This window comes from Loxodonta africana, chromosome 10 (assembly GCF_030014295.1).
Source record: "Loxodonta africana isolate mLoxAfr1 chromosome 10, mLoxAfr1.hap2, whole genome shotgun sequence".
In the NCBI taxonomy this organism is placed as follows: Eukaryota; Metazoa; Chordata; class Mammalia; order Proboscidea; family Elephantidae; genus Loxodonta; species Loxodonta africana.
In genome coordinates this window covers 79,319,315-79,345,708 of record NC_087351.1, presented here as the reverse complement: position 1 = coordinate 79,345,708, position 26,394 = coordinate 79,319,315, and the positions used below count along the sequence as shown (strand labels likewise).

Below are 26,394 nucleotides of genomic sequence, written 5' to 3'. Positions count from 1 at the left end.
AGTTTTATAGTGTTCAAAGGTGTCTCACGCTTGAGGCTGATTATGCAAACATCTCAAGTGACTGCCATCACCAAGACAAACTTCATTTAAAAACGGGAGTGGTGGCAGAACTTTAGTTGAACATTTATAGTTTTGCTCTGAAAATAAGCCTGTACAAGTACTATACATTGCAGAAAAGAAGTCACAGAGTAGGTTGGAGTGACTAGTTACACACACACACACACACACACACACACACAGAGTTACTTTTCAATGAAAAATGGATGCTCAAAAGAGATGCATAATAGGAGCAGGAGCTGTGAAATTTAGATGAAGGGACAGAAGGATGTAAATGGGAAAGAATTAAATCAAGGCAAGAAATTTTGGTTTTAAAATGAACATTAACTGAAAAAATAGGTATTAAGAAATTTCACCAGTTGGGAGGTAAATCTGAAGTAGTGAAAAGTCTGTATCATGCAGTATTTTTAAATAACGTTTTTATTACTTTCAAGTTTATACAGTGATTTGGCACAACTATTGCCAGCATTCTTGCCAAGTACAAGTGCTCAGACTTGCTTTACTGAAAAGACTAGATGTATAACTTTCATTTAAGGGGAGTGGATACTGCTAAAGTGCTCAAATAAACGTCCTCTTAGTTTCAACTTTCTCCTTTTAATAGTTTAGAATACCTGACCTGAATCATCAGGAATTCCAAGCTAATGAGGTTTTACTGTATGCCTTACACTGTAAGTTTAAGAGACCTTGCCTTTTTAAAGCACCATTTTCCATTTAGCATTTTGCCAAGGCCTAATGCCCCTGGAATTAGTTTATTGCTTTGTGAATATCAGCAGGTGTTCATCTGAATTAAAAAACTACATTTGGTTTGATGGCTTTCTGCCTTCAAATTGGCACAATTGTGCCCCACTTTGCATAGGAGATACCAGGATCTTCACATGTTGAAGACACTCATCTTGAGACAAATTAGTGAACATGTCTCGGTAGGATACTGGCACTTGAATTTTTAAAAACTTCTATTTTAATTATTTTTGGTGTAGAAGTACCCAGGTCATGCATGCTTCGAAGTACAACTGAGTTATAACTGTACCGCCTGGCACGACGTAATGTATGTCTCTGAAGGCTCCCACTGTTTGCCTTATTTTGCTATAAAACTGATTATAAACAATGGTTTAAATGTTCCAATTTTCTCTTGGCCATTTTTGATTTTCAATTATCTATGCATAAATGCAACCCAAACTATAGCTAATTTTCAGTTTTAAGTTGATAACCATTTGACCTCTATTATCAAGAGCAGTGTAGGGAGTAAATGAAATTGTCAACATTTTAAATGAAAAGGCTTTTGGGGGAGAGATCCAAAATTTGGGCAAGCTGTTCGATTTTCTTTATCTGTCTTCTTCCTCAAGTTATCCTCATGATTGAGAGATATTTTTAGGTCAGCAGGGTGTATGCATACTTTAGTTCTCTCCTTCATGGTATTAGTGAGGCACTGATCTTTCCCTGGCAAGGATCAAAAATTTGCAAAATTTTTATGCAACTGAGCAAAAGGCTTGTATAAAATCATTCACCATGGAGGCCACCAGTGTTCCTAATAGTCATGGCTTCTGGAGTATTAAAACAATTCTTCTGCCTGTAGCAAACATTTAAGGAGCACCTGTTATATTTAGGTAACACTTCTGACACTGTGACCTTTATTGACTTTTTGATACCTCAGGAAGACAGAGTGAAAATTATGTGCCAAGGTAAAGATAACACCTTGAGTACATCCAAATTCTCCTCTAAATCCCCAATGTGGCATGCTAGCTAGCAATCATGGCTCACCTTTGGAAATATGCCATCTAAAGTCAGACTTCTGGATGCTGCTACAGGCTGCTCAATTAAACAAAGGGACAAACCTTCACAAATGCCACACACTATCTTCCTAACCCATTCTTCTTATATTTTCCAGTCCCTTTAATATTAAGTCTAGTTCTGGTTTTACTAGGGTGGGTTAGGTTTAATCTTCTAGATATTTAAACAGCTATTATAATTAATAAAATTAAATATATCTTGTGCCTCAATTATACGGGTGAAGACAAGAAGACCAAAGAAACTTAAGATTTCCTCTCTTTTGACTACTGTAGTTATAACTTCAATGTTACCTGTAAAACTTATTTTACACATACACCTTTAAAATAATTAGCTCTTAAAGATAAAAACTTGTTGAAGAATTGCTGCAACTGCGTTCGAGCAGATGCCTGTTTTTTTATAAAGAGAGCTGAAGCTCCAGGTGGCATCTAGTGGCTATTTTAGTGGAAAAAAAATCAAAAGCTGGGTGATGAGACTCAAAATAACTACATCAAAGCAGCAGCATCTCTCTCGCTTTTTTTTTTTTTAAACATAATTTATACCCTGAAGTACGAACTCAGACAAGCAGCTTAAGTACACCGACAAGAACCACTATGATAAATTCTCCTTCAACCACATGCTGTCATTGGTCTCAAATAGGTAAAAGGCACACAACCAATGTAATTCTGTAATTGCATTTTTACAATTTTCCCCCGTTAAGAGTCAGCTTTCACTGCTGTTAAAATTTGCTCTAAAATCTCCTTTTGAAAGAATCTGCTAAACAGATCCTTTCTAGCAGATACCTTTTTTTTTTAATTCCAGAATTAATCCCTCTCTTATTGTAAGATGTTCCGAAGGCACATAAAATGCGCTGTTCATCTGCCCTCATGTTTCTGTATCAAGACTAAAATGAGTAGAATTAAGGTCTTAGTATTCAGAATGCTCTTAACTAGTGACAAGAAGGAAGAAGCCTATAGTTAAATATCCCAAAAATTTATTTAATGTTTGCTCGAATACATTTTATAGAAAGACTGGGACTGTTTGCTTTGAGTGCCCTTGGTTAAATCTCATGGAGGTACTGAATTACAAAGGAGTGCCAATCTGGAGACATCAGAGAAGGAAATCACATGCCCAATTTTATGACTATTCTTAAAGATTTTAGTCTCTGGTGAAATTAGGCCACTCCCTTAAAAAATGCTCCATGTGTTGGAGCTACTGTGTGAAAACAGCTGATATTTAGGAGGGCATTTCACGGTCTGGTCTGTCGGAACATTTAAATACTTGGAAATAAAAAATATTCAGCTTTAAAGTTTTCAATACTGGAAAACTTTCAAGTCTAGGGTTTATGCAGTCCAGCCAGGACGGGCTGCTTTGTTTTCCTTAAATTGGACTCGGTTTCCCACAGTTAGTCTTCAGCTTTGGCTTCCATTTCTTCTGCATCGTCATCTCCATCCACTTCTGCATTTTCTCTCTCCAGCCTCTCCAACTGCCTCGCCAGCTCGGTCTCGTCTGTATCTGTGACCACTTTGGGCTGTGGAAGCAGAGGCATAATTTCAAAGTGAGGTAGTAAAACAGGACACAAATTCAATTTCACCGTCTAGTATTTTAACTCAAGGAAACACTTTTCTTCCTAACAAGTCTGCCGTATTTGTTTATTTCGGAGTGCTGACATATTACCAGTAACTTCCAGTAGATAAATAATGGAAGAATTTCTGAAAATAAGACAACACAGCAAAATGATATGTGGGTGTATTAAAATGGAATACCATGTTCTGTCATCTTTACAACTGAAACTAAAAACATATGAAAACAACCTTAATGGCTATATATCTTTAAAGCAAGCCCACAAATAATAGATATCCTGTTTAGCAAACAAACAAAAAATGCAAGTCTAGACTCAAAATAAATTACCACTCTTTTTCAGAGGGAATCATTACACACACGCACCACACACACACACACACGTACACACATGAGGAACTTAGGTTTCCTTCTTACTGAGATGAGGAAAAGACAGGCTACTCTTGTTTCTAATTCTGAGGTCAAATTTTAAGCATTCCACGTTCAAATTCTGATATTACTCCTTTTTATTGTCTATATTTTAATGGGAGAAAAACCCAACACCACTGTGCTATGATGAATTACTCAGTACAGTCCTTCTTGCCAAGGTCTTCCAACTCACACCCAGGTGACTGGGTGGGGCTGTGCAAACAACTGTGGTCCACCAAGGGGATTGGTCAGTTTTGCCTTAAAAGAGAGCCAATTCTACAGCACAAAGAAGAGCCCACCACCACCAAGGAAGGAGAGACCAGGCAGCAGAGACCCGGCAGGGAGGAGGCATGGTGTGCTTCCCGCCCCACAGAGAGAAGGTCAAGTGCCTTTGAGCACAGGCCAAAGGAGAGGCTGTCCTGATGGAAAAACTGTATCCTGAGTGTTCCTCAGCCTGAATGGTAACTGTGACTTCCCTAATAAACCCCATAATCCTGAGTGTGGTCTGTGAGTTGTAATGTGGCCACTGCAATGAATAATCGAACCCAGCAGAGAAGTAGAGTGTGCTGTAGAAGGGACGGCTGGTGTTGGAACTGGAAAAGATGGTGAAGAAGAGAAGACATATCTGACCTTCACCTCATGGGAATCAGCCTTGGGCTGTTGATCTTTTATTTATTTAATTAAACTTTAAATGAAAGTTTACAGAACTAGTTTCTCATTGAACAGTTGGTATACACACTGTTGTATGACACTGGTTAACAACCCCAAGACATGTCAACACTCTCCCTTCTCAACCATGGTTTCCCTATTACCAGCTTTCCTGTTCCCTCCTGCATTACAGTCCCTGCCCCAGGGCTGGTGTGCCCCTTTAGTCTTGTTTTGTTCCATGGGTCTGTTCAATCTTTGGCTGAAGTGTGAACCTCAGGAGTGGCCTCATTATCATTACTGAAGTCAAAGGGTATTCGGGGGCCATACTCTCAGGGTTTCTCCAGTCTCTGTCAGGCCAGCAAATCTGGTCTTTCTTTTTGAGTTAGAATTTTGTTCTACATTTTTTTCCAGCTCTGTCCAGGACCCTCTATTGTGATTCCTTTTGTTTAACATAATGTTCTCCAGGTGCATCCATGTTATGAGATGCTTTACAGGTGCACTGTTCTTTATCGTTGTGTAACGCTCCATTGTGTGTATGTACCGCTGTTTGTTTATCCATTCATCTGCTGACAGGCATCTAGGTTGTTTCCATCTTTTTGCTATTGTGAACAATGCTGCATTGAAGATGGGTGTACATGTACCTATTCATGTGGTGAGTGCTTTTTTTGTGTGGTGCTAACATTTTCTTTGTTTCTCTTACTCTCCTGTGCTGAGTTCCTTTTGCTTGTGGATTTCTTTTTCATTCTTTCGTTTTTGAAGATTTTGTTTTTATTGAGAATTATATGTTTTTCTTCTTTATTTTGATGAGTAGGTTTGGTAACTTTCTTTGTGGTTACCTTGAAATGTACTCGTATCTAAGTTTGAGCTAGTCTATTATTACTTGGCATCACCTTGCCTTCCTCTCCATTAGAAAGTTTTATATCTAACTGTTTATTCCCTCTTTTATTGTTCTGACATTGTCGTCATTTACAGATTAACCTCTCTCGTTCCCTGTTGCAAATGTTTTGGTTTTGGATAGTCCTTGAGAGTTCATTTCCTAGGTTGGTATCTGGCTGGTACAATCTTGTGTCCTAGATTCAGGCTGTGGTCTGATGTCCTTTGTTCTCAGACCAAAGGACTCCCTTTAATAATTCTTGTAAATCTGGTTTGGTTTTTACATATTCTCTTAATTTCTATTTATCTGGAAATGTCCTAATTTCACCACCTTATCTGTATGAAAGTATTGCAGGATATATTATTCTTGGTTGGCGATTTTTTTCTTTCAAGGTTTTATACATATCATCCCATTGTCTTCCTGCTTGGATGGTTTCTGCTGAATTATCAGAGCTTAGTCTTACTGTTTCTCCTCCGTAGGTAACTTTGTTTTTCTCGAGCTGCTTGCAGGATTTTTTGTCTTCAGTTTTAGCGAGTGTGATTATGATATGCCTTGGTGTTTTTCTTTGAGGGGTCTATCCTATGTGGGGTTTGTTGAGCTTCTCGGATGGTCAGCTTTTCATCATTCATGATATTAGGGAAGTTTTCTGTCAGCAATTCTTCAACGATCCTCTCTGTGTTTTCCGTTTCCTCTCCCTGTTCTGGAACTTTGATCACTCAAAAATTTTTGCTTTTGACTGTACCCCACGATTCTCAGGGTTTATTTTTCTTCATTCTTTTGTCTGATTTTTCCTCAAACAGAGTTGTACCAAGTATTCGTCTTCAATTTCGTTGATTCTATCTTCCGTTGTTTTAAGTCTGCTCCTCAGCCCTTCTGTGACACTTTCCATTTCTGAAATCTTAGTTGGTTATCTTTTGGATTTCTAATTGTTGTTTGTATGATTTCTAGTTGTGAATTTATCTTGGCATTTTGTTCCTGTATTACTTTTCTGAATTGTTCCATTTTTTTGTCTATATTTTCCACGAATTTGTCTGCCTTCTCCATAAATTTTTCTATTTTTTCCTTATTTTTGTCTTCTTTTGCTTCTGCTCTTGGATTGCTCTGAATATTAGAGATTTCAGTTCCCTGTCAGGTAGTTTTAGTGCCTTTTCTTCTACTGGCAAGTCATTTGGTGTTTTATTTTGGATGGCTACTGGAACCATCCTGTCCTGCTTTTCATATGTTTTGATACTGTCTGCTGTCTTTGGGACATTCAGTAGTTATTTTCTTCATTTCTTGATTGCAGATTTGTTTCGTCCTATTTTTTTGTTTTATTTGGTTATTCTAAACAGGTGGGCTGTGCGATCTTTGATGTTGCATCTGTAGTCACCATTTCCAAAGGGCAGGGCCAGTAATTCAGGTATGGTACAGCAGGGCAGGTCCAGCTGAAGGGGAGGGGCTGGCATGGGTTGTTTGTGGCACATACAGGTGCTCTGTCTCTCCTGCTGGGAACTTCATGAAGCTGCTTTCCCGTACACCCTGTCTGCCGAACTCCAACGTAGGTAGGGTGAAGCCAACTGGCACGAACACTGTACTTCCCAGCAGCCCAGCTACTGCAGCCAGCCAGGAAACTCAGAGGTAGAGCAGTGGGGAGAGAATGGGGGGTGGAAAAGTGTGTATTGCTGGTTACCAGGTGCTGTCTCCTGCTGGGAGTTCCATGAAGCTGCTTTCCCATGCTCCCAGTCTGCCCATCTCTGACAGGAGTCCAAGATGGTGGATGTGTACTGTGTTAGCTAATGGGGCCCTCCAAATGTATCTCTCTTAGCTCTCTGTCCTCTGTCAGGTTTTTATTCCACTTGGTGCTTGGCTGAGTTATCCCTTCATTTGGCACTTCAGGTTCCCACAATGATATTTGTCTCTGTTTTATTTAGTTTTTGGGGTTTGCTGTGGAGGGATCGTGTGGTGCTTCTGTCTATGGTGCTGTGTTGGCCGGAAGTCTGGGGTGTTGATCTTGACTCTCCTTTCCCCTTGTGAAGTTAGAGGAGGTCTGACACTACTCCTACACTGTTTTTACAACCAATGACTACAGTCCTGAATAGCCATCCTGTGATATACATGACAGTCCAGTGCTAATGGCTCTTATTCACCTATAAAAAGCCCTCTGAACTAACGATTATTTTTATGGTTAGCAAATTAATAATCCTAATTGTATCTGATGTTTTAAAAAGCAGTGGTTAGGTATCTTAGGATGCAAATCATTTAGATGGTTTAAAAGTTCTTAAAACACTTAAGAATAAGGCAAAAAAAAAATAAAAAAAGGGTACTGATCTCACCTCCATTTGAACATTGAAGACACCCCTCTTTTCTTCAATCTTTTCTTTGATAACAGCCATAGCTTGGTTGAGGACAGAAAGACCTTCTGTTCTCTCCAGGGTGGTTGTAGTCATCACATACCGAGGAGGAGCTATTAGGTTAATCTAAGGGAGAAAGACAAAAATTCAATTATGAATGTACCTACTCAACATACAACTATAAGGATGTCCAACGACTGTTTTGTTAATATGCTGCATCAACATAGCACCCCAAAACTAATCTCCAAATTCTGCAGTTTAGCAATTTGGGGTAGTTTGTTAATTCAGCAAAAGCTAATTATAGTGATCTAGTCCAGTAGTACAAGCAGTCCACTGCAATACTGAATATAAAGAATTATGACTTCTTGGTGTGCTATGGTGGCTAACCTAACTACAGCCATCTAAACTAACAGAAGAAAGAGATGCTGAGCAACAACCATCCAACTTATTTTATCACTAATGAAACATTCAGACTAAACCTCTTAAAAGCTGTGACTGGGGTACTATAAGCATTACAAGGTGCTATGAGCATTTTGGGCCTAGCAACTTTTTATTGTATAGGAGGTTTAAAATGATAGCCCCCAGCACTAAAAACCAGCAGGAATCTCCACCCACTGTGACAGCAGCAACAATAGCACCACCACCACCAACAAAAAGTCTCCACTAATCTCAAACATCCTAGAAATAACACCAAGAACACTGCTCCAGGTTAAGGGCAAAAACATACTCCTGTTATGAAACGTGATCATTACAAAAAAAAAGAAAACAAGGTTCTGATTTGGTTTGGGTGCATGCTTCAGCAGGGAGATTACTTACCTTGATGGGCATGGTTTCTGTGGAACAATTCAAACCTGCTCTCAGGGCTTCTTTTACAGCATCAATACCTTCATAACCATAGCAAGCCACTTCAATATCTAAAATTAAAAATATTTAAAAGCTGATACCAAAAATTATAAAAATATCTCAACGTTTAAAATAAATCAGAGATGTGGCAGATACGCTAGTATTCAAATACTTAGGAATGCTTTCATCACCCTTTCAATTAGAAATCAATCCCAACTATAAACTTTCACAATTAAAAAAATCTTTATTATGAAAACTTTCAAAATTAGAAGAAGAAAAAAAAAAAAAGAAAGCCTGTATCTTCTCATCCACATCAAGCCACCTAAAGAAGAAGCTATAAAAGACAGAAATTTAACAGACAACTTAAATTCTGGCTATGAAATTCAGGAAAGAGATTCAGGGTTTAGCTCTCGACTCATAGTGACCCTATACGACAGTGTGGAATTGTCCCATAGGCTTTCCTAGGCTGTAATCCTTATGGAAGCAGATCGCCAGGTCTTTTCTCCTGCAAAGCCGCTGGTAGGTTTGAACTGCCAACCTTTTGGTTGGACTGCTTGGGTTCAAATCCTGCCTCCAACCTTTCTGTACCTCAGTTCCTTATTTGTGAGATGGAGATAGGAGTATGTGGTGAAGACTGAATGAAGCGTAACCAAAATAATTTAGAACAGTCACTGACCATGTATTTCACTTACAAACATGCATAAACATGCATAACCCTTAACCCAGCAATTCTACTTCTAGGTATTTTTCTTACAGAACACTGTAATGGTAGGTATATACATACAAGGTTGTGAATTTGCAGTGTTTTGTAATAGAAAAAAAATGGAACAACCTAATGTTTATCAAGAGGGGACTGGTTTATAGTAGGGTTTATCTGTTCTAAGGAATACTACCCAGCCACTAAAAAGACTGAGAAAGATTATTATATTCTGCACGGGAGGATAACTAGTAGGGACCGAGTGGAAAAAGCTAGCTGGAGAAAATTCTGCACAGTATGATCCTATCTTTGCTAAAAAAAAAAAAGGAAAAACATATTTATATTCACATACATCCAAGTACAGTATATGTACAAAAAAAGTTTGAGAGAATATATTCCAAACTATTAATGACAATTAATCCAAACGCATGGGAGAATACTGTTATATTGTTAGAATATTTTAAAGTATGCACTAAAACACAACAATAAACCCCTTTTTAAAACAGGGCTAACTTAAAGTCAGTTGGGCTTATATGACTGTTAGCAACTTGTGTTAACATATACATTTTAAGATAATGCAGTAGAAGCAAAATAATTTAATTTCTTCAGCTCTTCTTGTTAGGAAAAATAAACACCTGGAAAAGTTCATTGATGTTGCTGCGGCAGTGTGTTCTCTGGCTCGTTACTTTAACAGTTTGTTTTTGGTACATGCGATGTATTTAAAAAATCATTAATACTTACCTGCTCGAATTTTAACAGCCTGTGGAGTCAAACGCCTATTAATATTGTCAATGAGTACTCGCCGTTCATTTTCATTCAGATCTAAAGTATCCAAAATAGACGGGTCTCTGATGAAAAACAAACAAACAAAACACAAAACAAAGATCAAGTTACTGGTAACTGTGAAACCAAACATGCTACCAGAGGACAATGGTTAAGAGGGCAGGTTTTACTGTCAGAATTTAAGTTCTAATCTTAGCTTTGCACTTTAATAACTATGTCTTTGGGCCTTTCTAAACCCTGGCGTCCAAATGTGTAAAACGGGGATGAAAACGGTATAACTCACAGGTTTATGGTGAGTATTAAATGAGACAATGCAAGTAAAGGACTCAGCAGTGTATGCCAAATAGAACACAATCAATGAATTTTGGTGATTATTGAAAAGAAAATTTTAGCACCCTGGCTAAAACGATCAATTTAAAATGTCTCCAAATACTTATGACATTCTACTACAATTAAGCATTTCCATGTAATTAGCAATTCCTGCTTCAAGGAGTTTATAACCTAGTTTGAAAAGAAAAACAGTATTGAAAAACTTGTAAAAATAAAGAAAAAGTGTATCCATGGGAGCCAGGAAGGGCCTCATGGAGAAAGTGGGTCTCATCTGACGCTCAGACCCTCCAAAGCAGCATGAGTCAGGGACCAGGACCTTACTTACTGCTGTAGCCCCAGCACTGGGCACACCACCTAGCTGCCTGCTGAATGGACAAATGAAAACAATGAAATAATGACAACACTTTCACTTTCTTACAAGTAATTGTAAGAGAGTTACAATTTATAAAAAAGGAACTGTATGAGCAAATACCAGTTTTAAAAAGCATGAGGTCTGGTTAAGGAATGAAAGGCAAAAGAATTTGGGTGAAGGGAACATTCATTCAGCTAATAACTAAGTACAAAGCAACAAGAAGACAAACCAACTGAAAACAAGCAAATTTTACAGGAAATACAAATGGTCAATAAGCGTATGAAAGATGTTAACTTCACCCACAGTCTGGAAAATGCAAGTCAAAACAAGATACCATTTTGATGGGCAAAAGGAAAAAATGTGATATATCTGGACAGTAATTTGGTAAAACCAAGTAAATTTAAAGATACCTATAATCCTTTTTTTTTTTTTAATAGTCCTATGACCCAGCAATTCCACTCTTAAGTGGAAACTCTCAAATACCTATACATGGAGACATATACATGGAAAAACGAAAAAATAAGAAGAAAAATTACTTATCAACAGGGAACAGATAAAACATATTCTCACAATGAAATACTACACCGAAGCTAATATGAATGAAGCAGGTATATATCTCTCCATTTGGAGAAATCCTGCTGAACAGCAGCTGAGTAAAAACGCAAGCTACAGAAAGATACAATGATACAACAAATACTAAATACAAAAAATGATTCGACGTATACTTTATGGATACATGTATTTAGTCAAGTATAAAAACAAATGATAACGATACACACTAATTTCAGAATAGTGATTACCACAGATGAATGAGGGGAATGGATGGGAGGGGTAAAACACTGTTTCCAACACGCTCAGAAATTTCTCTTAATTAAAAGAAAAAAATGTATGAAGCACATCTGGCAAAGAACTAAATTACTTAGATCTAGATAGTGGTTACATGAGTGATGAGGCAAGAGAAGACTGTTACAAGGGAAGGGAACAACATGAACCAAGGCCTAGTGTTAAGGGAAGGGGTGCTGGAGGTGGAAGCTAGAGATGTAAGCTGGGACCAGGTGATGACAGTAAACCACATTAATAAATACACTGACTGAGGATATAGAACTGAAGTCAAGCAGACAGAAATATAAAGCAGTGCTTAATGGTTAACAGCACCAACTCTGGATCCTGGCTCTGGCATTTGCTAGCTATGTGACCTTGGACAAATTACTTTAACTCTGCCTCAATTTCCTCATCTATGAGACAGGGATAATAACTTTTACACTAGAGTTGTTGTGAGAATTATATAAATGTAGTTATTATTATTGTTGTTCCCACTCTTTCCACAATATGATACGAAAAAAGACAAAACCAAAAATAAAGAGAAGAGAATTCTAGGTCACACAGGGCCAAACCAGATGGGATTTGGAGCCCCAGATGAGGCTGCTTGCTGGGGGTTCTGACAGTCGCATTCTGAGGGCTGAACGGACTAAAGCCCTGAGGCAGCCCATGAGTTGGAAAGTAACCTGAGTGCAGTGGTGAGGCTGCTTGTGGAGCACTAACATTTAGGAAGCAGTGGGGGGTGATGAAGTAGAGACAGTAAGTTGAGGTATGCTGCTTGCTACAGGAAAAAGTAGAGGGAAGGCTGAGAAGCCTGATTCTTAGATAAATGGGACAAACTGGAGCATGCTTTTATGCTGACAGAACAAAACTAATAAAAGGAAGGGGTAAACACTCAGAGGGAATAATGGATAGAAAGAGATCCTTGAGCAGTAGCTGGGCTCAGGTGGGAAGATTAGGTTGAAAGCAGGAAGGATAAGAATTCCAGTGTCAGGAGAGCAGGAGGAAATGACAGGTCGAATGGAGGTAAGTTTGCTGAGATGGTGAAAGGAGGTAGAGGGGGTTCTTGTGCAATGGCTTCTGTTTTCTCTACAAAACAGGTGGTGAGCTCACCAGCTGGGAGGGAAGGGCGGTGGAGTAGATAGGGCGTGGAGAAGCTCTAAAATAGCTACTCTAAGAACGGGAGGAAGAGCTGAACAGGAACCAGAAGCAGAGAGAATACGGGGCAGCAGGAGGGCCCTGCTGAGGTTGGAGACCATGAATATGAGGTGACACCAACCCGCAAGACTGTCATTTTTCTCTAGTAGCACTCAGCAGCCTACAAGTACAGAGAAGACAGGAACGTCACTTCAGGGTTGGACGTAACAAAAGGACAGACAGGGCAAAAAGTTCATGACATTGGCAAGAAAGCTGCTGAACTGAAGGACCATGGTGTGTCTATGCTGGATTAGAAATAGAAAGAAAAGGCAGGAGACAGGGAGAAGTCAGGGAGAAGAAAAAAAAGTTTGGAATTAGAGCCCAAGATAAGAGAATAGGACTAACCATATGGATGAGAGCTGGAAGAACAGAAAGCTGTGGGAAAAGAATGAAACATGTGAATTAAAGGTTTTAGACAGAGCAAATCCTGGTGATTGTAAGGCCCAGGGTAAGGCTACAGGAAACAGTGGCTGAAGTAATGTGGGCTGAAAGTCAAAGGAATTGAGGTAAAGAAAACAGCAGGTTAGTTCTGAACAAGACGTTCACATTGGTCCTGAAGTTACCTAGGGCAATAACAAAACTAGGAGAAAGTGGAAAATGTAAAAGGGAGCAATGTGAGATGAAACCATATAGTTTTGGCCACGTAGGACTGGCCCAGATCATGGGTCTCTATACAGAAATATTCTAATTTAAATTTGGCAAGGGTTTAATACGTGAATGTTGTCAGGTTATCAACTTGCGTGCTAGACCTGGCAGCCGTGATATCAAGGTAGAAGCAGAACCAAGAAGGCGTTCTTACGAGACTGCATGCTTAAATGCATCATAGGCACCATATCCAGGTCTCCTGTACTTGTCATCAAACACCCAGGCGGTCCTCTGGAACAGGCTCTCCAGCTGCTCATCCTTGGTGTATTCTAACACCTCAGCCACGTGACGAAGAATGCTGTACACCTGGAAACAAGATGAGGGGCTCAACAATTCAAAGTTGCCTTGTAACACTTTATGGTGATCCATTTCCACACCCCAACTCTAAAAGGTTGCAATGATTTATAAACAAAGCTGCAAATTATTTAGTCTGTGGTAGTATGTAGTCCAAGCTTAGTTATTAAAAGTACCTAAACCCCGCATCTGAACCAACTAACCAGAAAAAAAGCTACATTTTAGCTTTTAGTAAGAAAAAAATAACTATATTGCTGTAGTTCAGGTCACAGAACTATCAAAGAGATGTATAAAAATAGATATTTTTACATTTTAGTAGAAAGCATATAAAAACAAGCCTTTTGTTGGTTTGACTACAATTCCTTAACAGTGAAAGATATTCACACAAATTCTTTGTCCATAGAAAAATACTTGCTTTCCCATAGTAATAGACTCGTGTGCATATAATAAATAGAAATAGTGTACTTGATTTAGAGTCCCAAGGCTTGGGTCAAATCTTGACCTTCGAAAAAATTAACCTTTCTTAACTTCAGTTTTCTCATCAGAAAAATGTAGACACTAGTATCTTTCCTTCTTATTGCAGACAGCTCTTGCACAGATCAAATATATGCCAAGCACATTATAAATGGAAAACTATTATGTAAATGTAAGCTATTATTCTATTCTTATTCCATGAGAGTACAGAACCACAACTGAGATATTTTACACTCATTTTGGTCTGTTATCCTTTAACAATTACTCTTCAACCCTTCCTTCACCCTCTGCCACCAAGCTTTTTTCCTTTTAAAAATAACAAAAGGCTTAGAGAAGAGAGCCTAAGAGGAGGTGTTCATGTTAGTTATACATGAAAATTAAGTGAGGAAATGCAGTAACATTGGTTATTTCATTTTTAAGTCTCCTTTCCTAATGTAAGATCTACTAACAGTCATTTTAACATCCGATGAACACAAAACAAAATGGAAGCTTCCTAGAGCAGTGCTTCTCACACTTGGTGGCGTCTGAGGGTCTGCAGTTCTAGTAAGCAGCCAGGTGGTACCAATGCTGTCGATTCAGACTACATTCTGAGTAGCAAGGTCCTAGAGTTTAAAAAAGATTTTGCAGGAATTTTACTAAGGTGTTTTCAAACTATAGTGACAGTAATCACACCATTAAAACAAAGGGATGATCTGGCAATGGTCTGATAGCTTTTAGATCTTTATTCTCTCTCTTTTATTACGTTTAAGTAAGATTTTAAAAATCTTCTCATCACTTGAACATTGTTCTTAGCATTTTCCCTCGAGAACAGGAATACACATGGCAAAAGAGAACAAACGACATCAGAGAAGGGCAAAGAAAACAGCAACAATGGAATTAGTGCAATCGAAAGCTGAGGATACAGGGCGTGAAGGATGATCTAAGTTGGACCTGAGGACAGAGAAACAGAAGGAGGAGGAAATGACTGTGCTTGCTTTATTACTGCTTATTGCGAATGAGAAGCAGGTAGGGAATTACAGAAAGAAATCCCTGTTTTCTTGCATTCAAAGAAATTGTACAAATCCTCACTCAATGCCTGCTCATTCTTAACAGACAACAGCTGGTTGTCCCTACGGCCCTTATCCCAGAATAGGGTTGAAAGTCCAGAACGACGAGTTATGACATCCCAGTGAGACATAAGCCAAATCAAATAAAGTCATCCACAGTTAACTTAACCTAAAATGGCTTGAAAACACTAACTCTTATTATTAGTGGCTAACTAGGGGTAGATGGGAGGGGGAAACAGGGAGTTAGTGCTCAAGGGATACAGAGTTTCTGCTAAGGGTGATGAAAAATTTGCAAAACAAATAGCAGCGACAGCAACATGATGAGTGTAATCACTGTCACTGTACTGTACAAGTAAAAATGGCTGAAATGACAAATGTTTCGTTGTATGTATTTTACCATAAAACAAAATCCACTAACTTTTTGGCACAGATCTGGGCAAATCAACATTCCCCATCACTTTAGGTAAGGAGAATTTTAGATCACAAGCTTTAAGGCAGTAGCGCCATGAGATACAAACACTGTAGTCATATTCCTTGGAAAGTAAGTCTTCAAATTATTTTTCCATATAGTGTATAATTGGAAGTATTTCTAAAAGTTACAGAAAATGTAGGGTTTTTTTGTTGTTGATTTTATTTTATTTTTTGGCCAGGAAGGACACATGCTGATTATTTATTCAGCACATCAGATAGTAAATTAATGTGACTCAAAAATCAACTTACAGTTTTGGACTTGGTGAATTTGTCTTCACATTTAATTGCTTCCTCTGGAGAAACTCTTCTTTTAGACAGATCAATATATCCTGTCATGAGAGAATTTTGAAAAAATTAGCATTTTAAAGCAGTATCTGTTCAGGTGCCATCGTATTACTGTGACTAGTTTTCATAACCAAATAGTTTGGTGGGTATACCTACAATTATTCCCCACTAAAATCAAAGTGACAAAATATTGCATAAGTACAAGATGAGAGATTTTGATTTGTTCTCAGAAATGCATTTTTATCATCAAGTGAATATCCTCTATCATTTTAATGAAGAGAATGCATACTTCATAATTACCCAGATGAAAGCTAGTCACATTCTCTCCCTGTGCTTCAGAGAATAGGAGTTCACTCTGATGGAGTTTCAGAAGCCATCCTGGGTCAACAAAACACCTGAAACAAATCAGAACTACCTTCTACTGGCTAACGTATTCCCGTAGTAGTAGCCGCAGAGGAGCCCTGGTTGCACAGTGGCTACTCGCTTGGCTGCTAACGGAGAAGTCAGTGGCTTGAACCCACCAGCTGCTCCACAAGAGAAATATGTGACCCTCCAGGGTCATTATGAGTTGCAATCAACTTGAAAGCAGTGGGTGGGTGGGTGGGTAGTAGGTGCTTTACTTGAGCATTTCACTGAACCCTCTCAACAGCCCTACATGATACCTCATCATCTCTTTCTGTACCACCCCTCCCTTTTTTTTTTTTAACCTGGAGAAATTAGAACTCAAGAAAGGTTAAAAAATTTCCCAAGGTCAAATAGCCTGAAAATGGCTGAAATCCACAAACCTGTGCCTCGTTAGGACTTCTTGAGCAGTGCTGATGAAAGGTGGTGAGGGTAGAATGTCCTTGCCTTGTTTCCAATAAATTGGGGGTAAAGTGTGCTTGTAGATTTTTCACTATCAGATGAAGGTAGTTCCCTTCTATTTCTAGTTTGCTGATCTTTTATTACAAATGAGTAAATTTTGTCAAATGATTTTCTCCATCTATTAATTATATGTTTTTTTCTGTATCGTTAAATATACATGGATTTTCAGATTGAGTTTTTCATTAAAAATTTTGTATATGTCTACACACACAGTAAAATGCATTCCTTCTAGTGTATAGTTCTGAGTTTTAACAAAAGAATATAGTTGTGTAACCACCACCACGATCAAGATATAGAACAGTTCCATCCCCCCGCCCAAATTTTTCCTGTTTTCAACCCCACTCCAAGCCCCTACCACCCACTAATGTTTTTGATCCCTACAGTTTTGTCTTTTCCAGAATGTCAAATAAATGGAAACCAGCACGCAGACCTTTAAGTCTGGTTTCTTTCACTTAGTACAATGCATTTGAGATTCATCCAGATTACTGCATATATCAGCAAGTCCTTTTTGTTTCTGAGTGGTATTCTATTGTAGGGATGCATCAGTTTGTTTTAACTCATTTACCAGCTGAAGGACATTTAGGTTGCGTAAGGGCAATCGATGCAGCCTATTCTACTCGTCACACCAACGGACTGAAAACCAAATCTCACTTCTCGACACCGATTAAATTGAAGGAATTCAGTTCTACTCTAATTCCATTTCTGACTGCAGATGCAGTGCCATTTCTTCCTCTGACTCTAACCCCCCGGAGCTAAGTCGAAGCTCCCAAGTTAAAGGGCAGTCCCCTAGACTGCTAAGTCTGCCCAAGACTTCAGATGCCAGCCACAAGCTTGGGGAGTCCCCAGGCCCCCATCACTTCTGCCCTGCTGGCTACAAACTTGGTTTCCTTTACTCCCTTCAGGATTCCAGACGTAAACTTAGGGGTCCCCAGGCCCTCCTCACTTCTGACCTAGTGGCTTCCACCACCCCTTCGGATCCCGCGACTCCCTAGAATGACTCACAGAGCTGAAGAAAAGTGCTCTACTTCTGATTCCAGTTGCTGACTACTAAGAGATTCAGACAGAAAAACAGTCTTTCACATTTACCCATGTATTTTCCATTTCTGGCATGACTTCTCTTCACCCTGAAGAACTTCCTTTAGCATTTCCTGCCATGGAGGTCTGTTTGACAATAAATTCTTAGTTTCTATTTGTCTGCAAATGTCTTCATTTTACCTGCACTGCTGTTTATTTTCTCTAGATATAGAATTCTGGTTTAATCTTTTTTTTTTTTTTTTTTTAGTACTTTAAAGGTGTCACTCCACTCTCTGGCCTCCATGATCTCCAATTAAGAAGCCAGCTGCAATTTCTATCATTGTTGCCCTGTAGGTGTCCTTTTCCTCTAGCTACTTTCAAGGTTTCTCCTTTATCTGTTTTTCACTTTCATGTGCCTAGATGTAGTCTTATTTGTATTAATAGGTTTGGTGAGCTTCTTCAATTCATAAATGTGTTTATTACATCTAGAACTTTTGGTCATTATTTCTTCAAATATATTTTCTACGCTTTCTCCTTTTCATCTAATATAGACCTATAGATACTGGATAGGATGCTGAGGTTCTGCTCCATTTTTTTCCCTCTGTTTTTAAGACCAAATAATTTTCAATGAGCAATCTTCAAGTTCACTCACCCTTCTGTCACTTTCAACCTGTTGTTTAGCTCATGCAGTGAATTTTTTAGATACTGTATTTTTCAGTTTTAAAATTTATATTTGGCTTTATGTGATAATTTATAATTTCTCTGCTGAGATTTCATTTTGTTCATTCATTACAAGCACATTTCCTTTCATGTCCTGAACAATTATAGTATCTGCTTTAAAATCCTTGTCTGCTAATTCCAACATCTGGGTCATCTTTGGGTCAGTCTCCACTGATTGCCTTTAGTCTGTTTCTTCACGTTTAGCAATTCTGGATTGTACCTTGGACATTGTGAATGCTACATGGCAGTCTCTAGATTCCTTACGTTCCTCTCAATTATACTGATTTTCTTTGTTTCAGCAGGGAGTTAACTTGTCTGGAATCAAATTATAAGCTGTTCCCCTAGGTGGGGAGCAAGCGAAATCCATTTTATCCTTTTGGGTTGCTTGAAGCCAGAGATCTGATCACAGCTTACGTATCAACTTAGTGGCTCTCTGCTTTCTCTGATTCCCACCACTACCACTTTCCAGCTGCTGGATCATCCAGAACTCTGGTCTCTGATTCCTGGAGTCAGTAAGACTGTGGGTTTTCCACTATAGCTTTAGCTGCCCTGGTTGAAACTGTCTGCAGTCTCAGGCCATAAAAGCAGAAAACTTATGCAGTGCGATTCCCTTCTTCTGTGTCAATTCTATCTTCTGCCCGCTTTTGGTTGCTCTCCATCGTCTTCAGTTTTTTTTTTTTTAATATTTGTCCAGAGTTTATAGCTATTATGGGTTAACGGGTCCATCCAGTGTGAGCTATGATATTATCAGAAATGAATCTTTTACACTTTGCTTTTTTTCTTATTCTATCCTGGAGACCTCTGCGTATCAGAACATTCAAATCTCATTCTGTATAAAGTTCTATTGCATGGGTACGACATAACTTTTTTACCTAGTCCTCATTTTGGCTTCCTGTTTTTAATTAATACCATGCAATGCTGCTATGGACATATTGCTACACATATCTATTGTACTTATGCAAGTACACCCTTCCACTTCTTTCTGATCTCAGTTGAAAATATATTTGATTTCTTCTTTTGTATACACGTTTATATAAAAAAAAAAAAAAATCACATAATCTATAAAGATTCCGTTCGAATTTAAAAGACGTGACCAGACATTTTGTTTGTTAAAAACATTATGTTAACCAGTGTCCAGAACTATGCACCATTCTAGGTCCTACTAGCGCAATGATGGACAGACTCACAGAAGTTTAAGGAATGGTCCCAGTCTTCAAGTAACTGGGACTCTTTTTTGGAGTGTTGCAAGTAAGCCACATCAAAACATTTAGAATAATCAACGTGCTAAGTGGTAGTCACTACCCAAAAAATAACATGTTCCCAAAGTCTGTCATTTAAGATTACTCTGAAAAAAATGAAGTGCCGATCATGTATAAAATTATTCACTTGGAGAAGTGAGAAAGTATCAGTGAACGGTATGGCTAAGAAGATTCAGAAAGACAAGTTTAATCAAGATGACTAACAGATAGTCTTTTAAGCATTATGGTAACTGCTAATTGGACACGAACAACTAATAAATTACAGTAAGATGGCTGGAACCAATTATATTCAGCCAGCTGAAGCCAAAACCTATTTAATGGTATTGTGCACTGTGTTAGAAAAAAATGTGTTCACAAAAGTGATGGTTCACATGGGGTCTAGAATAAAGGCACTGAATGGGTAAAAATTAATATTCATTCAGCACTGTCTACAAGATCCACATAGAATCTGGGGGACACAAACATTCTGATTATCAGAGAGCTAGATAATACTGGGTTGGGGGGCGGGGGGTAGATATATTGCTTTCTCAAAACTTAAATATAAAATATTCCTAAAACCCATGTACTTTTGTCCCATTTCCATGTTCTGATTACCATCTTAGCTTTAAATCAAAACAGGGGCATCCAAGATAACCCATTCAAACCTACCAATGCATATGAATGAATTTGTACCCTGGTTTTCTTCTCTTCCAAGTTTGGCCAACGGGAGTCTGCTACCAAGATCCTAATTGTTGTTGTTGTGTGCCATCAAAGATCCTGATCACCACTGGAAATAAAATTCAAGTGTTTTGACCCACAAAAACTAGCCCCTGGAAGTATTAATTAAATCACTACCAATTTAAAAGAGGTATTGCTTAGACAGCTAACTGGCATCCTTTTCTAACAACTTTGTATAAAAAATAGTTTAAAAGAATTTTTTGTTTTTTTTTTTACTACAATAGGTAATTTATAAAAAGCTTTTTAGATCTTTTTTTAAAACAACTAGATAAATAAATCTTTTTTTAAAACAACTAGAAAGCTAAATTACATTTGAGATAAATTTCTCATTTACCTTTTTCTTTGTCCACTCTAATGACAACCACACACTCGTTCCTGCCAATTCGGATGAGTTTGTTTATAGAACGGATACGCCTTCTGGACAACTCACTAAGAAGAATCATGCCTTCAATGTTGTTGTATTCTAGGAGGCTGACGTAAGCCCCCATCTCGGCAATGGACCTCACATTCACCATCACTACATCTTCCACCTCAGGAAATTTGTGTTGATAAAATCTACAGCTTAAACCTGGCATTCTGCAATTTAAACAAAAGAATCAAATTATACATTTAGTTATGATCAGAGAAGAAAAATCAATTTTCCATTATCTTGCCATTAGGAACAAAACACAAGATAAAGGAAAACAACGTTTATTAGTTTTCTCACCTTTTTGAATTTCTTAAATGGTACCTAAAAAAGACATAGATATTCAAATACGGAATTCAGGAAATCTTTATCAGTTTCATACAACCTTTATTCTGAGTAACATCTAATAAGCTCCATCAAGAATCAAGCTTTAATTTTTATTTTGTTCCACATTTTTGTAAGGTTTAGGTGATTCTTGCTACTAGTTTCAGAAGAATCATAAAAAGTAATGATCACTATAAAGTACTCTTAATCTAAGGATTAAAGGTACTCTCCAGGGCAAATACTACTTTAATACCACCACTTTGAGGAATAACCAAATGATGGGAAGCATCACTACTATTATAAACCTACGAGCAAAACTAAGCCACTCTAAGTCAGCTAAGATTGTACATACTACCACCCACTGTATAAAGGGAAAAATCCCTTCTTCCTAACTTCACTATTTGTTATGGCCAAAACCATAATTACAGTATTATGTGTCAAGGAGAAAAAATCGAAAAATTGATACATCACGACATTAAACATAACTAAAATACATCCTCCTTTCTTATTTTCTTCCTTTTCAAAAAAACTTGAATTTAATTCACAATTACCAAAATTTCCAGCTTCTGTTTTTTCCACTCTTAAGTATTTTTTGTTGTTGTTGTCAAATAAGTATACCTAATCTTGAGTATTGGTTTACAGATCTCCATCATAATGTTTACATAAGTTTCTCTTAACTTCCAAGTATTAAACATACTTAAAGCTATTTACTTTGATCCACCCAAGCTACTTCGGCACCACTCCTTTTTTCTACAACAGTGGTTCTCAAACTTGTTTAGGTGGTGGCGTGTCTAGAAGTCATTATTCTCTAGCAAACACGAAATAATTCATATTAATGCCATTAATATGATTCATGAGCCTGAAATCATACTATGGATAAATGCATATTTTAAAAAACGAAGCTCTGAAGCTAATCAGGGCTGATCACATATTTTTCTGTTAACCTTCACCTATTTACTACTGTCAGAGTTCTGAAGGTAACCAGCAACAGAACCTAAGATCTAAGAAAAAACTGTGAAAATTCATTTAATAACTTTTTTTTTTGTTAGTTGGGAAATAAGGCGGCTGTTGCTTTTCTTTAGTGGTAGGACACTCACATCCAGCTCATGGAGCACTAGACTTTGGCTGCAGTGTAGTTTGAGAACTGCTAACTGGCCCTCACATTATACTCCCAGTGGCTTCCCACTGACTTATACATCTTTCTCCTACCTACAGGGCCCTATGTCATTTGCCCACTGCCTATCTCTCTAAGGTAACACTTAGAGAGTGCCAATGCCCTCCCATTTTACAGACAAAGAAATCAAGCACGAGTTAAAAAAACCCAGTCCTTTCATATACTGCCAGCAAGTGATACAGCCAGGATTTCACCCATGCAGCTTGGAACCAGAGTCTGCACTCTTTCCACCAGGCTACAGTTCCTCAGTGTTACCAACAAATATCTTACAATTAGAAACATCATACTTCAACAAAAAGCAACATTAATATACATATTCAGTGCTGGATCACACAGCACAGATCAGGGCAAACTATTAGTACTAGTACTAATCTGTCCTATTTAACAAACAAAAAGCAACATATTAACAACAGTGGCAGAGATGTATTTCTTTTGTAGTTTAACAAAATAGGGATTTACCAAATAAAGGGAACCAGACATTTAATGGCCAGAATTATCCACCAAGAAACAGCTGAGCCAGTGTTTTTTTTTTCAGTGGTTTTAAACAGGGATTTTTTTGAACAATTGTTATCAAGTGTCTGTACGTATTCAAATTTGAGAGCTAAAAACAGTTTCAAACTAGGTATCAAAATAAATGATATAATGGAAATACGTGACACAGTTTAAAGAGATTTAACAGGTGTTAACCACACTTACTTACCAACTGTCCCCAAATGTACAGCTGATAATTTTGGGGATGAAATGCTTAATCTGATGGTTAAAGAACACAGGCAATAGTGTAAGAATCCTGAAAGTAAATAAGAGTGCTACTTCTTTAGGAGGTACAAGTCTCTTGGCAATATATAGACTAAATAAAGGAATACTGCTGATGGTTTCTGCGTGTTAGTCACACTAAAGATAAGTAGCTGATAAGGAGAAAAACAATCTATTTCACAAACAACCTGTATACTGGTTGACAGATTTTTGACCACATCTCCTTATGAAGTGCAAATGCTAATAACACTAGCTTTTTGTATCACTCAGGAAAACAGAAATGACATTAGCTATTTTGATTCAGCGCTTTATCGTTTTTCAAAGCACTTTGACATATTTTATTTGGACATCAACAACAAGCCCTCTAGTCAGGCACTAGCATGGTGAACTTTGTGAACGGCCCTAGACATGGGTTCCAGATGTTGTTCTTGTCTTACCAGCTATGGTTGCTCAGGGTACTTCCTTTAAATTACGGTTTTCTCGTCTTTGTCATGTACCACACATGCTTGTTGAAGGTATCAAATGAGATAAAATATATGCAATAACATTTTGATTTGTGTAATGTGGTATGTAAACATTTAAAAAAAAATTGCCGTCAAGTCAATTCTAACTTATAGCAACCCTCCAGGACACAGCAGAACTGCCCCAAAGGGTTTCCAAGGAGTGGCTAGTAGATTCAAACTGCCGACCTTTTGGTTAGCAGCTGTAGATCTTAACCACTATACCATCAGGGTTCCAGTATAAAAATATGATATTAAAATGCAAAGCAGGTATTATTTTCATTTTATAATTCACTAAACTATTAACTTTTGCAGTATCCACTAAGTGCCAAGCACTGTTGATGCAAGAAAGGCTCCGACCTAAGGAATGAAGTATAGAGCAGGAAACAAACCAGTAAGTAACTACAATACAAAGTACTATGAAAGGAGCACAGTGAATCAATTAACAGAGAACTGAAGCACAGAAATATTAAGTGACTTCTCAGGGACAAATGCATGATGAGCACCAGAGCAGGAGCTAAGCCCACACATTCTGACATCAAATGCAAGGCATCCTTCTCTCACCTACAGAGCCTCAATATGTTAAAAAATACTACAATACTGTATGTGCTCTGAGATTTAAAAAACAAAAAACCACCCATCTTCAAAATATTCTGGAGTCCCTGGTGTTGCAGATGATGAAGTCCTTGACTACTAACCTAAGGGTGGCAGTTAAAATCCGCCCAGAGATGCCGTGGAACAGAGGCCTGAGGATCTGCTTCCTGACGAAAACCCTAGGAAGCACAGTTCTACTCGGAAACACATGGAGTCGCCGTGAGTCAGAATCAAGTAGATGACAACTGGTACTAGCATGTATTCTGAGATGAAAAATATTATCCATCTCTCAAAATATACTAACTGAACTCCAAGCTAATTTCAAATTGTCAGTAATTTTGCCTGGTCAAATGGTATGTTGGATTTCCTTCTTTAAACCAGTACACAGCCAACTCACCAAAACGCAGGCAGGGAGTCCACATTCCTTTGCAAAGTAAAGAGCATAATGTGATGGGGACTGGGGACAACTCTCCTGATAAGATAATTATAATTCCATTCTAACACAGTTGTGCTCTCTGAATACTAGTTTTTAGTATACAGAGCCTACACTAATAAATCTTTTAAGCTACTTTATTGTAGTTAACATATAGGAAATATCACCAGATTTCTGCACACACTATTGTGCATTAAGCAACTACATCTTTTGAGAACCAGTAACTGTAATCTGGCATCAGATGAACTGAAAACTGGCAGTAAGATTCTATAACAAGTAATTCTGAAACTGCTGAAAGACAGAGAGTTACAAGTTTCTTCCTTGAAAAACAATTCAATCAAGAGAAAAATCAAGGCTTCCTTCGTTTTTCCCAAGAAAGTGTTTCTTGCTTAATGAAATTAAAGCAGCGTTAAGCTTTGGAAATAATTAAAAGGGCCTCAGACTGAATACTTATGTAGCCTGAAGTATTCTTTTATTGTACCCTTTTAGTTACGGATAAGTATACAACCACTGCGTGTTCCTACAGTTCTATTCTCCTTATTGCCGCAACACGGCAAACTGAAACTAAGAGTAATAAACTCAGTAGTATGATTTAGTTTCAATTCAGGGGTTGACGTAGTCTACAGATATGCACAAGAGCGACAGAATAATATGAGGCTTTTTAAAAAACCAATTATTCGATGAATCAACTATTCTTGGATCTTCGTTAACTCAGATCTTTTCAACATGGAGACCCACTCCACTGGTGCCTTGAAGAGTCCGGTCTGGTTTCCATTTAGAAACCATTTTCGTAGTATTGCTGGGGCGGAAGAAAAAGGACAGCATACTCAGGCCCGGAAATAGCAAAGAGCTGCGTCCTAGGGCGGGGTAGGGGCTGACAGTGTTGTCCCGAGGCCGCCCCACCTCAAGCGATCTTCACTTTAAGCACACTGGAGAGGCTGTACTGTTCACTTGGCCCACTTTCTATCACGAGGTTCCTCTACTCGAACAATGACGACTCTTGCACACGAAAAGAGTGCCTCGGAATCGGCGAGGCGGCCCCCTGCACAACCGGCGGTGTCCGGGTACTTCCCGCTCAGGGACGGGAAGAGGGAGGGGGTCCCAGCCCGGGGCCCGACCTCGCGACCACCCGTCACGGGCCACAAACCAAAGTATGTTCTTGCAGAAATCGAGCTGGGGGATTAGTCACCTGAGGTCTGTGTGTGAGTCCCGCACCGGGGTCTCGCGCCGCCCTCTTTGATCGGAAAGATGAGAACTGCTCCACCAGCAGCAGCGAGCGAGCCTTCTCAGCGTGCGCTTCGCTCACCCCACTGCGCATGCGGAACGCCCTCGCACCACGCAAACGCCAAGAGAATAGAGGCCCTTCTTCACTAATCATAGAGTCCAGGTCCTCCGAGAACTGGAAAGAATGTGGGTCACAGGAAGACCGGAAAAACGCGCCGTCTCGCTACCTTTATTCTTCATGTAGTAACCTGCAAGGCTCGGGGAAGAGGTAGGACTCTGATTCTTTGTCCGTGAAGAATGGATTCTTTCTCAAAGCTTTAGTCAACCACGAGGTGGCGCTGTGAAAATGGAAAAGGGGAGGAGGAAAAGGAGTGTGCTCTTATCTCCTGTCGCCAGTCGCGTCAACCGCCTTGCGCAGCCGCCGGGGGACCGAAGAGGAGGGCCCGACGGGCGAACCGGGATTGAGGGGGTGGTTCCGCGGTGCGCGCGCCTCAACATCCGGGCACCACCTTTT

At 38.7% G+C, this 26,394-nt stretch overlaps 1 protein-coding gene across 2 annotated transcripts; it reads right to left on the bottom strand.

Annotated features, from left to right (window-relative positions):
• Nucleotides 1–2,798: 2,798 nt before the first annotated feature.
• On the bottom strand, nt 2,799–26,245 carry EIF2S1 (eukaryotic translation initiation factor 2 subunit alpha). 2 transcript variants are annotated; one of them, XM_010588699.3, is made up of 8 exons: nt 25,846–26,245; nt 20,807–21,048; nt 15,863–15,942; nt 13,483–13,634; nt 9,944–10,050; nt 8,479–8,576; nt 7,645–7,788; nt 2,799–3,352 (listed from the first exon to the last, which is right to left on the bottom strand). In XM_010588699.3, the coding sequence occupies exons 2-8, from the start codon at nt 21,045–21,047 to the stop codon at nt 3,227–3,229; spliced, it is 948 nt and encodes a 315-aa protein (XP_010587001.1). In that variant the 5' UTR covers nt 21,048; nt 25,846–26,245; the 3' UTR covers nt 2,799–3,226. The 2 variants fall into 2 exon arrangements, with proteins under 2 accessions (XP_010587001.1, XP_003408769.2); XM_003408721.4 differs by lacking the exon at nt 25,846–26,245 and adding an exon at nt 24,328–25,825.
• Nucleotides 26,246–26,394: the final 149 nt, after the last annotated feature.